The following is a 15156-nucleotide window of genomic DNA, read 5'->3' on the forward strand; positions in this document are numbered from 1 at the left end:
ATCCTGATTCTTTCCACTGAGCAGATGAACTGATCTCTCTGCATTGTCAGTGGGCTTGCAGGGCTGCCTCCAAAATTGCAGCTGCAGGACCATGAATAAAAAGACTAACATGAATAAACAAGACTTCTTAAAAAATGCATTAGTGATCCACTTTGTACAAGACAGTGCCATTCTATGAAATTTCATTATTATAATGAATCAATCCAATACTGTGCATACAAATTACAAAATATTTTGCTGAATCACACTATATATATAGCTAAATTGTAGTCTACCTTAAACCAATGCTCGTTCCGGGCACAAGTGCATGGGACTGAATCCTTTGGGCTGTGCTACTTGATTTAATTTACTCCAATAAGGACATTTTTTTCTTATTATTGTTATGCAAAATTACACATCATGGATAGCCTAATTTGAATACAGTACAGGAACAAGACAAAATCATTGGTGCAGTGAAATGTGGGTAGGCTGTCCTTGTGCTTTTCTGTACCCCTCCAACAGTACAAATGTACACACTTAGGAATTGAGTGCACATATTTCCCAATACTTGCAATAAGATCATTGCAGTCAGATTCTGAATGTGCCCAATGTTTTCTCGCATACTCCTAAGCTTTATTTTTTTTTCAGTGCACATAATACAGAGAGCCTCTTATATAGTTTTTAGCTAAAGTAATTTCTCTAAAATCTTTGTACAGTAATATATATCTTTGACCAGATTTGAAAACCAGTGCTTTAGCGAAAGTTCAGATGAGCTTGGTGTTGGGAAAATAATAGGGAACAAATGTAATTCATTAAGAAATAATGATCACTTACCTGCTTTTTGAAATGAGGGGATCCAACCCAGCTCACAACTTCCACGGTGACAGTTGCAGAATCAATAATGAATGACTCAGCCCCTGACGTTTGATCAAGAGAAGGTCCTAATGTCCTAAAAATACCTTTCTGAGTTATTTTAATCAATTAATCTCTCAACTATCTATATACAGGGATGGAAAATATGACTCCCATTACATAGCCAAGTGGTTTGATCCATTCTTGTTTTTATTACAAGTTTAATAAGACACACATGAGCTCAGGGTCGGATTCACGCATAGGCAAACTAGTCATGTGCCTAGGGCTCTAACTCAAGGAGGAACCCAAAACGATTATGTTTTTTTTTTAGTTTTTTTTTTACATATGCAGATTTGACTGGAAAAACTTCACTCACTAACATTAGAACCGAGGCATGTATCTCAAAATCAGATTGTTCTGACAGGTGTTTCTGTAACATTACCCCATAGAATTCTGTATCCCCACATTATTCCATGCTTGTACAGATGCAGTTTTTAAAAGATCGCTGGACGTGCACTCGCGATATTTCTGTGCCCGAGCCCCACTGTATTCTCTATTGAGTTCTGCTGCAGCTTGCAACAAACTTTGTAAACAAGACAAAATTAATTCTGTGGCAAAATAAAACAGCACATTTAACACCACTGATTGTCTACAGTACGTTCAGCAGTGGAGATTATGACTTTTATAACCTTCTTATTATAGGTGGTTTATTTAGTTGTGTGTGACCTGAGTGACAAGAAGTCTTTAAAGGGGAGGAAATGTGTGTGCCTACATTTATAGTGTTGGATGTACCTTAATGCATAGAACAGCAAAAATATAGACCTTTTTAATATCAATTTTATACTGTAACTGAAGACTAGGTGTGTAAGGAAAAATACTTAACATAAGACTTTGTACAATAACTGAATTTCTTTCTTTATAAACTTTGCTCGACATATTTTGTACAGCAGAGGTTTTTTCTATCGGTAATTTATCTAATTATTCTGAAGCTTAACTTGCAGGGCGTCCACAATTCTTCAAAACAGACAGAGAAAACGAGAAAATGAAATTTTCCTTCCATGTGTTGCTAAATAAGTGCAAGGAAATACTATTAAGTATATATTGTAAAAAAGAAGTAAAAAAAGTCTCGACCCATGTCTTTTATGTTGTAGGGAAATATTGGGAAATGTAGAAAACTATGTATGAACAACTAGACTGTACTTTGCAAAAGAAAGAGTCCACGTATGTTTAAAGAAGTTGTGTAAGTATGCAAGAGTGAGTAGATCAGAAGCAACTGTGAGTGCAAGTTTTGCAAACCGAAGGAGAAAATCCTGTTATTAGTACATTTAGTGGTAAATAGGACAGGTTTAGCAAGAACTCGTTAATGTAATGTAAAGAATGGTTTGAGAACATTAATAGGTTACCCGAGCTTAGCAGATGATTAGATACAGGGCAGGTTATGATGACTGATATAATCCAACTAAAGGTCATGAATGCACTTAAAGTTGTGTGTTGAGGAAATAGGTGGTGATGTCACCAAGTTGATAACAGTAATTAGCTTAGTGCCCTGCCTTGCAGAAGAGTTCCCAGGGTGCAAGTAGAAACTGATCACTCTATTTGTGTTATGGTATAAACTAATTGAATAATATAATCTGTATAAGAATATATTTTGCTTTAATTGTCTGCTGTTATATCACTATGCAATAATGGAATTAATGTTATTAAATAAATAGTATAAGTAGTTGTACTGTAATCAATACTTGTCATTGTCTATACTATTCACTAGTAAATCATATAAAGCTTAAAACTACAGGTGCTAAACAGATTATCTTTTGAAATCACCTAATTATTGAACCACTGAAGTTCTTTTTTTCATAGTAGTCAAATATGTATTTAGGAAAAAATGAAATTCCAGTACAAACTAAACTGTATTATTGAACAAACAAGAACAGCATTTAGACCTTCCAAGAGAAAATTACTTTTCAATTTAATGAAACATAAATGAATTCTAAAAACAAAACAAAACAAAAAAACTTGCAGTAATATGTAACAACAATCAATAAATGATCAGAAATATAAAGCCATACATACCATTATTTCTTACTAGTTTTAGTGTAATTTTAAAGGAAACATAATTATTAATATGAAACTTATACATTTCCATTACCACTTTAATAATAAACCTCTCCCCGTTTATATAATTCTCAAGTCCCAGTTCAGGCTAATCACAGTGTCTATAAACCTTCTCCATAAATAGCCTTGCGCCTGAGATGCTCTTCAAGACATTGGATTGCAATGTCATCCACTTGAGTGTCAAATTTATTGGCAAAGAGATGATGATGTCCGAGTATCCACTGAAGATCCCCAGAGCCGTAGATGCAAACTAATCTTTGATAAATCCCAGTGCAGCGTGGATAGGGAGCCCCTTTACTGACATCTCCTTCCAAGAATGACCATTTCACTAGCCGGGCAATGGAGATCATATCTGAGGCATGGAATTTTTCATTTGGTGGGTTGGAGCCCGGTACCCCAGGCATTCTTTGGAGAGTGGCCCACAGGTGCTCATCAGGGCTGTAGGTATCCTTTTCCCATTCAAAAAACTTCTGTGCTTCAGGGCTTTCAAGCAGGTACTCCACAAACTCCCTGGTGACAACAAAGTAAGCACTGCCTGAGAACATTGGGGTGCTAATAGGAGGTGGGCTCTTCTTTGTATCAGTCCTGCTTACGGAATCCGTGACCTCGTAGTGGTATCTCCAACGTTTTTTCTTATACTCTGGGGTAGTTTCAGACTCTAAGTTATTCTTGCCGTTCAGCACTTTGAGGGATCGGACTATCTCAGCATTGGTCTTGATAGGAAAGTCAGTCCCGCAGGTGTTCAGAAGATACCTCCATTGGACAGCTGTTGCAAGAAGATCCTTCATACAGTTCAGATCAGCCTGCACCCGTGACCAAGAAGCATAGACCACTTTCTCCAGCTTACTGGCCACAAAGACATTCGGCAAGCAGGACACGATGGCTCTCACAGCCTTGGTGAAGTCCTCTGGAGACTTCTGGTCTACATGGACACAGTATACATTCTGGGGATTGTAAATGGCCCTCAGAAGCCTTTCAAACATCTCGATTTTCTCATGCACCACAATGGAGTAGGCGATTGGGAAGTCTGTTTCCTCCTGGCTGAGTGGGAAGGTAAGGAATCTTCTGTTTTTTACAAAGGCAGGACAATCCACAGTCATGTCCAAATAGTCATTCTCAGTTAAAGGCTTTTTCTTATTTGCAATAAGTAATTGGCTCAAGAGTGCATGCTCAATGGCTTCCACGTCCCCTTTGATGATTCTGGAGCAGTTACTGAGGAAATCCTGATTCTTTCCACTGAGCAGATGAACTGATCTCTCTGCAATGTCAGTGGGCTTGCAGGGCTGCCTCCAAAATTGCAGCTGCAGGACCATGAATAAAATAACTATTGTGAAAAAATAAGCTGTCTTCAGAAATGTACAAGAGACCATATTTGGACAAGAAGGTGCTGCACACCCAATTCTTCTCCATTCTACCATAGCTACTAAAATGCAGGTAGTTTCTTAACTTTTTTTTTTTAATAAATAGGAAGGTAAATTTAAATATATATTTTTTTTCTTTTTATGTTAATTAATGTCTGCCTTCAATAAATCCTCTTTCCAGGCACGTCCAACTGATTTTTCTGCTGATGTGTGATCTTATATACCCCGAATAATTAATTTGCAAACAAGGAAGTATTACGTACAGACACACCCAGAGTGAAAGTACTGGCAAATAATTAATGGAGTTTTGATTAAGACATAATACGCAAACGTGGTCTCATTAAGTGAGGAAATACATCCTACTAACTTTCCTTTAACAGCACTTTGTGTATTTGTCAAATACTGTATTCTATTGCTCAACAATACTATTTACAAAGTGGGATTTCCTTATTGTATCCTCAAGTCTTTGGTATGAATTGTCCACTGGTGAAGCATTAGCTGAAACGTCTATTTGAATAAAAAATAAATCACAAGCAAATGCCCATCTAAATGTAATATTCAGTTGATAAAGTAAACTTGTTAGTTTTATATAACTAAGATTTGATTTTTATAGTAATACAACTTAATATTTATGAAGTTATGGATCACATTCACCAAACATCTAAGGCAATCAAGCATAAAATATAACTAAACATAAAATATAAGCCATCCGTCAGATATCAATACCTAATCTTAAAATGTGACTCCTTTTTCAAAAAACAGAAGGAACATTTTGATATTTCCCTTCGGTTTAAAATGTCTTACAAAAAAATAAACTCCCCTATTGTTCATTATAGGACATAGCCATGTGAAAAACATTTCCCGGGGTTAAATAGTAGTTGGCAACTAGGCCCTTTTCATATGTGAGCACGTGATCTGGAAGCAGGTGAGTTTTAAACCCTTTGTAGTAGCGATGTGCATTTGAAGAGGTTTTTGGAATCGGTTCCGAAACGGGTGTTTTAATTCCGATTCCGATGTTAATTGCAAATTTCACAAAGCTTACAATTAAAAGAAAATCTTTAACCAAATGTGCAAACACGTCAGTGTGTATGTTAGGATCCCAAACCGAAATACAACCCCATCGGCTTGGGGTTAAATTACATTTTTAAATTGCCGAAATATTATCATGTTCAGCTTGGGGTTGTCTTGCGAATGATCCCATCGAGGTTAAGAAAATTAATTTTAACCGAAGCAAATCTGAAGAAGATCCGATCATCCCTTCATGTCAAAGTAAGACTAGTTTGAATTATCTATCTGAGTTTTCATCCCTTCATATAAAAGTGAGACTAAATTATTCTCCAGGGAAATAAATATAATAATAAAAAAAACTTTAAAAACCCCTTAAGGCTGTAATAAATACATTGCAGCCCTTTTTTTATTAAATGTATTTTTGACAGAAATTTATTTTATTAAAAACATAATAGCACTCGCTGGACCCGGATCCCTGATATTTGTATCTGGTTCGTCGGTTCCAAAGCAGGTACTGGATACCTGGTTTCAAAGGAAGCGGTTTGCACATCACTACTTTATAGTGGTTTTGAGGTTATACATTCATATCCTAGCAAAACATTTCTGTCAATATGTAATTGTGTTTAAAGTGCTTTGTAAACTTTGATAAGTACTGTGTAGTTTCAGTTGTTAAATGCTATGCATAAATACTACTGACTCTACTGGGGCATTTAATGTAACAGAGTGATTGGAACACATAGAAAATCTACTGGCAGCAGTTTCTTTCGGGTTTCCTTACCAGTACAAATTGTACTGCCAGTAAGAAGCCCCCAAAAGACTGCTGCCAGTAGTTTAACATCAGGGCTGAAGAAAGAGAAATACTTTATTCACTTTAATGGGTGGTTATATTAAGAATTTGTTTTGTGCAGGTACTTGCAGCAGAAGAATCAGCTGACTTAGAAGAAGTAAAAATCCTAAAGTAATATGTTTTCATTAAATGCCATTTTTCATTTTTTATGCTGCCCATTATTAGTTAGGATGCAACACTAATTATGAATTGACCAACAAAATAGAATAGAAAATAATAGAATATATGGATAAAAGGGACAACAACAGACTTAGCATGAACAATTTTGTATTGGTTGTCAATGGATAACATTTGGGTCACCCCTGCACCTGTGTTGCAGCTTGCTCATTAAAATATTTAGTGTTTTTGCAAAGATGATACATTGATATTTAGTGAGCAAGGTAGGGTAAATGGAGTCAACAAATGGCGTACCCAAATGGGTTCTTTATTGGTTATATTGGTTACATTTGGGGTATGGCATGTTCATTAAAACGTCACCACAAATGTATAGAGCAAGTGACTATGTAGATCAGCAGATACCAAGATATTTACTGAGCAGGACTTATGAGTGGAGTATGTGTGGCAATCCATGACTAACCCCATGCATTCTCTATGGGTGATAATGGTTCATTATTGGGGTACTACCCGTACATGGGTACTACAGCTTACACATGAAATATTGTCGTATAAAGGTAGAGCAGAGATGAGTATCTTCCATAAGATGGCAATATTTGGGATACCGGTGATACAGCTTTCTTATTCAATATTTTTGTTTTACTTGAAAGAGGAGGTGATTGTCTTTTAAATGATACCAATATATTTATTGAGCAAGACAAAAAAATAAAGATCTTCTATTTTGTCATCTACAGTGTGAATGAGGAACTGGGGCTAAATATCCAACTGCCAGGTGGTTACACCCTAGCACTGTAATATTACTGTTCATATATTGATACCATTAAATGCAGGCCTTGGAGAATAAATATTTAGGAAGGTTGTTATGTCACAAACTGAGCATTCACATTTATAGGAGGTTCTTGAGAAATGTGTTTTTTATGTCCTTGTTCCTGTCTGTGACCCGGATGGCTTGTGGGTGATGTCAGACCAGGAAGAGATTGACACAAAAGGCAAGTACTATGGGTGAAGCACTGGTGCACACATTTAATAATAAAAAAAAGGTTAAAACAAAACGGCACATTGACCAAAACAAACAAACAAAACAGACAAACCAGTCTCTGATATTTGTATCTGGTTTGTCGGTTCCAAAGCAGGAACTGGGTACCCGGTTTCCAAGGAAGCGATTTGCACATCTCTACTTTGTAGTGGTTTTGAGGCTATACATTCATATCCTGGCAATACATTTCTGTCAATATGTAATTGTGTTTAAAGTGCTTTGTAAACTTTGATAAGTACTGTGTGGTTTCAGTTGTTAAATGCTATGCATAAATACCACTGACTCTACTGGGGCATTTAATGTAACAGAGTGATTGGAACATGTTAGGGAGCAACAGTAATTATGAATCCGGGATTAAAACACATTTTGAGTTTAGTCTCGGGCTTCTATTTACTTTGCAGCATTTTGGAACCACTTCAACAAGATTTTTCAAAAGTGCGGCCAGCTGCTTTATCAGCCATTGTGTTTAAATGATTCAGTCTCAGCTGTATGTTAGTTATTGTGCTATATCAATGCATTATGGCAAAATAAACATTGCATTTTCAGTTATTGATATCAACCATTACAGTTTTGCTAAAAAAAAAAAAAAAAAAGCGATTTCATTGTTGATATCAATAATTGTACTTAAAGTAGCAAAATAATTATCAGAAATGGTATATATCAAGAAATAATCCGATAAGGGAGTGGTTATGTTTTCTGATATCATAAATGTGCCACGACACCCTAACCACCTAAGTTAGTTACTTATTTCCCTGTTCCTTGTTTGCTATCTGGCTAACAGAATTGGAAAAGACTGTCATTTTGATTGCATTGTTTGCCCCACATATAGTGATTACTAAACATCTAGTTGCCTCAGCGTAAATAATCGCCTTCTTTACAAAAATAGATAAAAAAAAAAAAAGATGTGCAAGCGTAACATGGATGTAGGGTTACCACAAATCTAGCCCATTAAAAGCAAAATGACTAGGATCAATACAAATGACTAGGGTCAATACAAATGACTAGGATCAATACAAATGACTAGGATCAATACAAATGACCAGGGTCAATCTTTTTAAAAATAGTTCACTGATGGAATAAAAAAGACTAAAAACACCACTGTACTGTTTAAAAGGTAGTAACGGTTTGAAGGTACTGTGAAAGAGGTATTGTTTCCAAAGCCCTACACCAGCAAAATAGAACAGAAAATAATAGAATATGTGGATAAAAGGGGACAAGAGACTTGCCATGAACAATTTTGTATTGGTTGTCAATGGATAACATTTGGGTCACCCCTGCACCTGTGTTGCAGCTTGCTCATTAAAATATTTAGTATTTTTGCAAAGATTTCAGCTTTCTTATTCAATATTTTAGTTTTACTTGAAAGAGGAAGTGATTGTCTTTTTTAAATGATTCCAATATATTTATTGAGTAAGACAAAAAAAAAGATCTGCTACTTTATTATTTGTTTATTTAGCAGACACCTTTATCCAAGGCGACTTACAGAGACTAGGGTGTGTGAACTATGCATCAGCTGCACAGTCACTTACAATTACGTCTCACCCAAAAGACGGAGCACAAGGAGGTTAAGTGACTTGCTCAGGGTCACACAATGAGTCAGTGGCTGAGGTGGGCTTTGAACTGGGGACCTCCTGGTTACAAGCCCTTTCTTTAACCACTGGACCACACAGCCTCATGTACTTTGTCAACTACACTGTGAAGGAACTGGGGCTAAATATCCAACTGGCAGGCGGTTACACCCTAGCACTGTTTAAATACCTGTAATTGTTCCTGCCACACTGAATGACGTTCATGGTCATACTTTGTGACTGCCATGGTAATGACAGTGGTAAACACCAGATAGAACAGACTTCAGTCTCTTTATAAGGCAAGTGAAGATCATCTTTGTTTTGCCTAGTAATGGGTGTATAAGTAGAGATTCTGGTTTTGTTTGGTTCATATCAATTTAAATGGGTGCCTGATGGAAACATAATTTTGGGGTCACAAACATCAGTATGTCATGGTCTAGGGGTCACCCTATTTGTAACAAGGAAACAGGATTATTTTAACCAATGTGCAGAACTTTAGAACACAAATTACTAGGGTACAACTGTTTTTAAAGGCAATTTTCCACACCGCTTCCTCTTTTACACCCAAGAACTTGAGTGCGGATGTCAGCGAGCTACTGACCTCTGGAGGACAAAGGTCAGGGGTCACAGACATACTGTGACCCCGCAATTATTTTATCTAAGCCGAAGGTGCTAGTCCCCTCTCTTCCACTGGGGTCACTAGAATGATATTATTGTGTCTGAGGAGTCTGATTAAGGACCTGTTTTCTTCACAACGAAAGAACTGTCAATTAACATACTGTTTTCAGCCCACCTACTTTATTCCACCTACACACACTTGCAGATTAGCAGTGCAATTAGGTTTCCAGTGACGCAGGCTTTTGTGCGTTTTCTTTACCTCTTTTAGAGGTTGAGTGTTACAAGACCGGTCTCATAACCACATTTTGACAACACCACCTACCTCTATAGTCGTCTATAGAAGTCTTATACACTTCTGAATCTTAATAGTGTAACCAAAACAAAACAAAAAAACTGCCTGTAAGTTATGCAAACAGTCCAAAAAGCTTGTCTTCTCAGAGGCTTCACAGAAGCCTGGTTACACAATGAAAAATGAGTGACGAAGCAGTCAACAGATCATTGAATTCTATTGTAGTGTAATATTGTGTGTGTTTGTGGGACACTGCAGTTTTTTGTTTTTATTTTTTATTTTATCTTTTTTTTTTTAATTGTGTGTCCCATTATTATTTTACCCCCGATTTTCTCCTAATTTGGAATGCCCAATCGCATTTCTCCTCATTGAAGGTTCAGTGGGCGTCCTCCAATCCCACGACCGAGCCAGCTTTTTTTTACACCCAGGAACTAGAGAGCAGATGTCAGTGAACTACCAAGAGGACAAAGGCTAGCCCTGCAGTGTCTGCCTTGGAGCTTACTGGGTGCCTGGTCAGCAAGGTTCGCAGTGCAGCGCGATGAGGAGAAACAGTCTCTGCCAGCTTTGCCACCCTAACCCACAAGAGCGCCAGAGCCAATGTGACACTCCCTTCGGAGTCCCCAGCAAAGACCGGTGACTTCACACAGCCAGGATACAAACCTGTGCTGTATGACTCACCCTGCGCTTCTGCCAGGTGAGCCACTTCGGGACACCTGACACTGCAAGTTTAAGGTGACAAGAACTCAATAGGATTGGTCATGTTGTAGGACATGCCTTAGATATATATGTCCTGCATATCCCTGAGCTCTGTTCTTTGTTAATGGGGGGACAGGTTGACACATTTGCAGCCAGCTGGCTCAAGTGCAGGACAATTAAGTAGTAGTAAATCTGAGAGTTGAAAGATGAACTGACAGCACTGGTAATCTATCCTTTTAGATGTAGTGTACTAAACAAATCATTATCCAGTTATCAAATTACTTCATTCATGTATGGCTGTAGTGAAGTTAATTCCCAGCTTTTTGTGGAATGTCACACCAAGGTGATAACTTGGGCCCTGATATGATGTCTATTACCCAAGTGTCTGCTGCTTGTTATGACTAGAAATAATTATAGTCATACATACATACATACATTCATAGATATAACCACTGAGAATTCTAGAAACCAGTGGGAATTGATCCATTTAGCTCAATGTAATACATGTTGGGATATAGGGTTTTGGAGGGTAGTGCACTGTATATTAACAAACTGTATATTAATGATAAATGTAATCAAAGTATTTTCTTCTAAAGTAGTTCTGTAAAAAGGCCTTGCTGTGCAAAATAAAAAGCCCTGTGTAATTAACATTGTGATCGTGTAAATTGCACCCCATTTTACAGCCATGTTTATGAAGTCTAAGAAAGGCGTGATTAGTCATGTTCTTTCCTTGCGTGAGCTCATTGTTTTTTCATCAGACCGGGGGAATCCTTTCTCTTCAGCACCAGGGTGTGTCTTGAGGCCCTGCACAGCCATAGATGAGCAAGGTTCAGGGGAACTGATAATACAGAGTTGTCATGCCATGAGTGGTTGAAAGGAAGAGGAAAAGTGAGGCAGCCAAAGCCAGTGGTAATTAACCTCGGACATTAAAGAAACTCTTTCACTGCTCTTCCAGAGACATTAGCTGATCTGTTTTAGAAAGGGTGAGAATTGTTTGCTTTCTACACCGCTTCACTTTGATTTCCCTTGCTATATCTCTATGGAGGCAGAATTTGAATTTTCACACACAATTTTCATTAGTCGATAGAGCAGAGTGATAAAATTCTTGCAAAAAAAAAAAATTATATACATCACCTCGTCGACAACAGTACTTTAAATACTAGTGCTGAACTGCAAGTGAATCAATCTGATAACATGTTTCATGGGTGTTTGTTTTGTCTTAAGCAGTGCAGGAGAAGGGTGGATATAGGTGGCCAGTTAACTAAGCATTGCCATGCTACCAGGCATAGCACATTCACCAGGCATTTCCCCAGTGTGCTGCAGACCTGTCTTTTGTATATTTATACCCTGGATTTATGTTTGGTTTTTTTGGAGGGGTCAAATAAAGAACCATTGGCATTGGTTAGGCACATGGTCACATGGAACCAGTTGCCATGGACTTGCATTTATTACATTTTTCTCCTGTTTTAGAAACCACATTTTTAATAGAACTATATTTCTCTAAGCTTAAGGACAATAACATATTGATAATGCTCTTTAAACTAGGGGCTGGATATTAACATTTCAAGAGTTTTAGGGTTATTATTAACATTTTGCATCCCCAACCTCCCCTGTGGTTTCAGCTTTACATACATTCTCATGAAATCTGTCATCAGGTTGGGTGGGCATAGTTAGATGAAAGATTTTTTTATTTTTTTTTTTAAATCCAAAATATAAATCTGTTATTACGTCCTAATAAAACTGAGTTCTGTTTAAAGGACTTCATAAAGCTTGGGTTGAGTTCAGACATTTCTAGACAGGAAACGTCGATGACAGAAATGCAACATGATGTTTATGCATGTCATTTGAATGAAACATCAAAAGCTTCTTTCTAGTCAAATATGAAAGTCTCCCATTCCAACCAAGAAACCATGCTGTCACTGATTACCGTTCTGCAGTAAAAACAACTTGCAAATACATTTCATTTTTCTATCATGAAATGTTAACATTTAAACAAACTAGCTTGGTGCGGACTAATCACACAGCAGATGGCAAATATTGAAGGAAGACTTTAGATGATCAAACCAAAAAAATAAACAGAGGCTGGCCATCACTGTTTGACTGAACAAAATGTTCCTAGCTGACAGAAAGGTACCATGTGTTGCACAAATATAAACCATTGACCTACAAGGGGAAAAAAAGGAATGTAGTTCTCCCAAGCGCCAAACAAACTCCTGTGGAATTTCATGTCTTTGGGTGGAATATTTCTGCACTACTTTGTGTATATATATACAGACAAGAAAATCTTTTAAGGTCAAAGGTCTGAGATTATGCTCCTAGCCGTCGAATGATAACACTGTGATTCCTCCCTACAGTCAAGGCTTCTTCATGTACATAAGAGTGGGAGGTCTTTTTATATGGTGGCAGACACAACACGTTCTTGGGCTTGGATCACAGTTATTTACAAAGGGAACTGTTTTTCGACAGCTTTGCCAGTAAAACACCCTCCACTCTGGCAGTCGCACACAAAGACCACACAGGTCCCAAAAAAGAGAGCTGAAACTCTCTTCAGGCAGCCGCTGACCTGATACAGTCTCGCAGATCTATGAGAAGACATTCCAGGAGCCAAACAGATTCATCTGTTTCTGTGCCTATCTGCTTCACATTAATTATAGAGCCTGGTAACATAGTATTCAAAGCTGGGGGTGGGGTGCTTACCTACTGTCATTTTCAAGGCTACCCCATAACAGTAAAATAAAAAGTGTTAACTGCAAAGCACAAAATGCCATTTGTGGACATGGTACCATTTTGTGACTTGGGTCTATATTAGCTGGTCATCTGTTTGTTTCTTTAATCCTTTCTTAGGGTAGCTGTCAGTTGTTATTTCCAACCACTTTGCTATGTGCGTGAGCTGAATGCGCAGCACACTGTCTTGTGTATGATTTTTCTAAATAGCTCTATGTGCATTACCATTTGCAAAGACACTTTGATGTGATTTGCCATGTTAACACCCTTCTTGTTTAAGTTACAGATGTGGATATGTGTCCAATTCACCTCACTACAAAAAAAATCATTACACTTGAGAAGGTACGGTACAAAGAAGGCCAACACGGATTATTCAGTGATTCAATGGTACAGTATGAGCTGGGCGCATGGGTTACAGTTATTCTCAGTCTAGAAAAGGGGGGGGGGGGGGGGGCATTTATTTCAAAATTATGGCAAGAGGATAGAGGATAGTACATGCAAGATGAAAACTGGTAATACAAAGCAATACTTGCATGAAATGGTAACAGCTAAAGCACTAGCCGTAGTAATAATAATAAAACAAATGAGTCTTGCAATGGCCAAGCCTCTCTCAATAATTTGTGCAGAAAATATAGAACAATGAAATTACCCAGACTGAGGCAGTTTCAATGTAGTGCAGTATACAAGGGGCTGACATCTCATCAGAATGAAAGATAAAAAACCGAATCAGTAATTGTATTGTTTTCTTTGTCGCATTAATTGCCGTTTCCATGCATTTCAAAACAGAATATGCGATCACAAGATGATTGTGGTGTGAAACTGAGACAGGGCTGAAAAGCAAGCACTCTTTCAGGGTTACTCACTAACCCCACTGCATTCACCAGGAAGAGGCCACTCTGCTGTATGCAGGTACTTTATGGCATAACTTTTTAACACAATAAACATAACAATCTGTGTACTGTATTTGTAATATTTTACCTGAAGTGTATAACACCCTCAATGAAATGCATTGCAGTGGTATCATACTTATATATATTTTTGCAGCTTAAAAATGTTAGAGAGAAATGATTAATAATTCTTCCCAGTCTGTTTGAGTCAGTCCTACATAAGACTTAAAATACTTTGCAACCAGTCTTCTAAAGTTTCTAATGAAATCTAATAGACCCAATTGATATTCAGGTGCATTTCACTAAAAGTATTTTTATTTATTTTTTTTTTAAATGTATACAAAGCTGCTAATAGTATTATGGGATTTGATTTAAACTTTTTAGTGAGTCGAGGTAAAGCAAGGTAAAACTCAGAGAAGTGTGGCAAATGTATAGTCCATAGTAAGTATGGGAGACAACTGGCAATTCAGATTTACCATGTTAAACTTACATTGGGGTTTTCCCTGTAACCTCATATTTTATGTCCCCCCAAAGGCGGGATGCAATTCCAGTAAATATTATTTATCCAAATGAAGATCAGCTATGGCCAAAATGTTTCTATTACCCTACATAATTAATTAATTTTGCTTTATAAAGTCGAATGAAACCTGCTAATAATGTTCCGTTAACATATTGAATTACATACCGCTTTGTAGTTTTCCATATACTTAATGAAAAATGTGAAATTTCGAAATCTAACATGAAATACTGTACTACTATTATGACTTCCAGTGGACTTCTGAGATATCCTTTTGTAGTTTCTTTGATTACATGATGTTAAATAAAAGATCTAAATTATGTTTTATTATAGTTTATTTTTTATTGTCTCGATCCTAAAATTCTAGGTGATGTTTAACTTTTGGCCATAGCCGTATATAAATATTTTCAAAGATCACTTAAATTCCAATTCATACTTAAACAATTGGTGTCTGCAAAGGACTAATTTATCCCTTACCAAACCATTACTTAATTAAAGTACCAGTCGGTTTCCCAGAAGAAACCTTTGCAATCTATTAGTGAAACAAA

At 37.1% G+C, this 15156-nt stretch overlaps 1 protein-coding gene across 1 annotated transcript; it reads right to left on the reverse strand.

Moving 5' to 3' along the window:
- Positions 1 to 2954: 2954 nt before the first annotated feature.
- On the reverse strand, positions 2955 to 4279 carry LOC117428322 (beta-1,3-galactosyl-O-glycosyl-glycoprotein beta-1,6-N-acetylglucosaminyltransferase 3-like). Its single transcript, XM_058995074.1, has one exon. The coding sequence runs from the start codon at positions 4254 to 4256 to the stop codon at positions 3045 to 3047; it is 1212 nt and encodes a 403-aa protein (XP_058851057.1). The 5' UTR covers positions 4257 to 4279; the 3' UTR covers positions 2955 to 3044.
- Positions 4280 to 15156: the final 10877 nt, after the last annotated feature.

The sequence above is a fragment of the Acipenser ruthenus genome, chromosome 21 (genome assembly GCF_902713425.1).
Source record: "Acipenser ruthenus chromosome 21, fAciRut3.2 maternal haplotype, whole genome shotgun sequence".
Lineage (NCBI taxonomy): Eukaryota > Metazoa > Chordata > Actinopteri > Acipenseriformes > Acipenseridae > Acipenser > Acipenser ruthenus.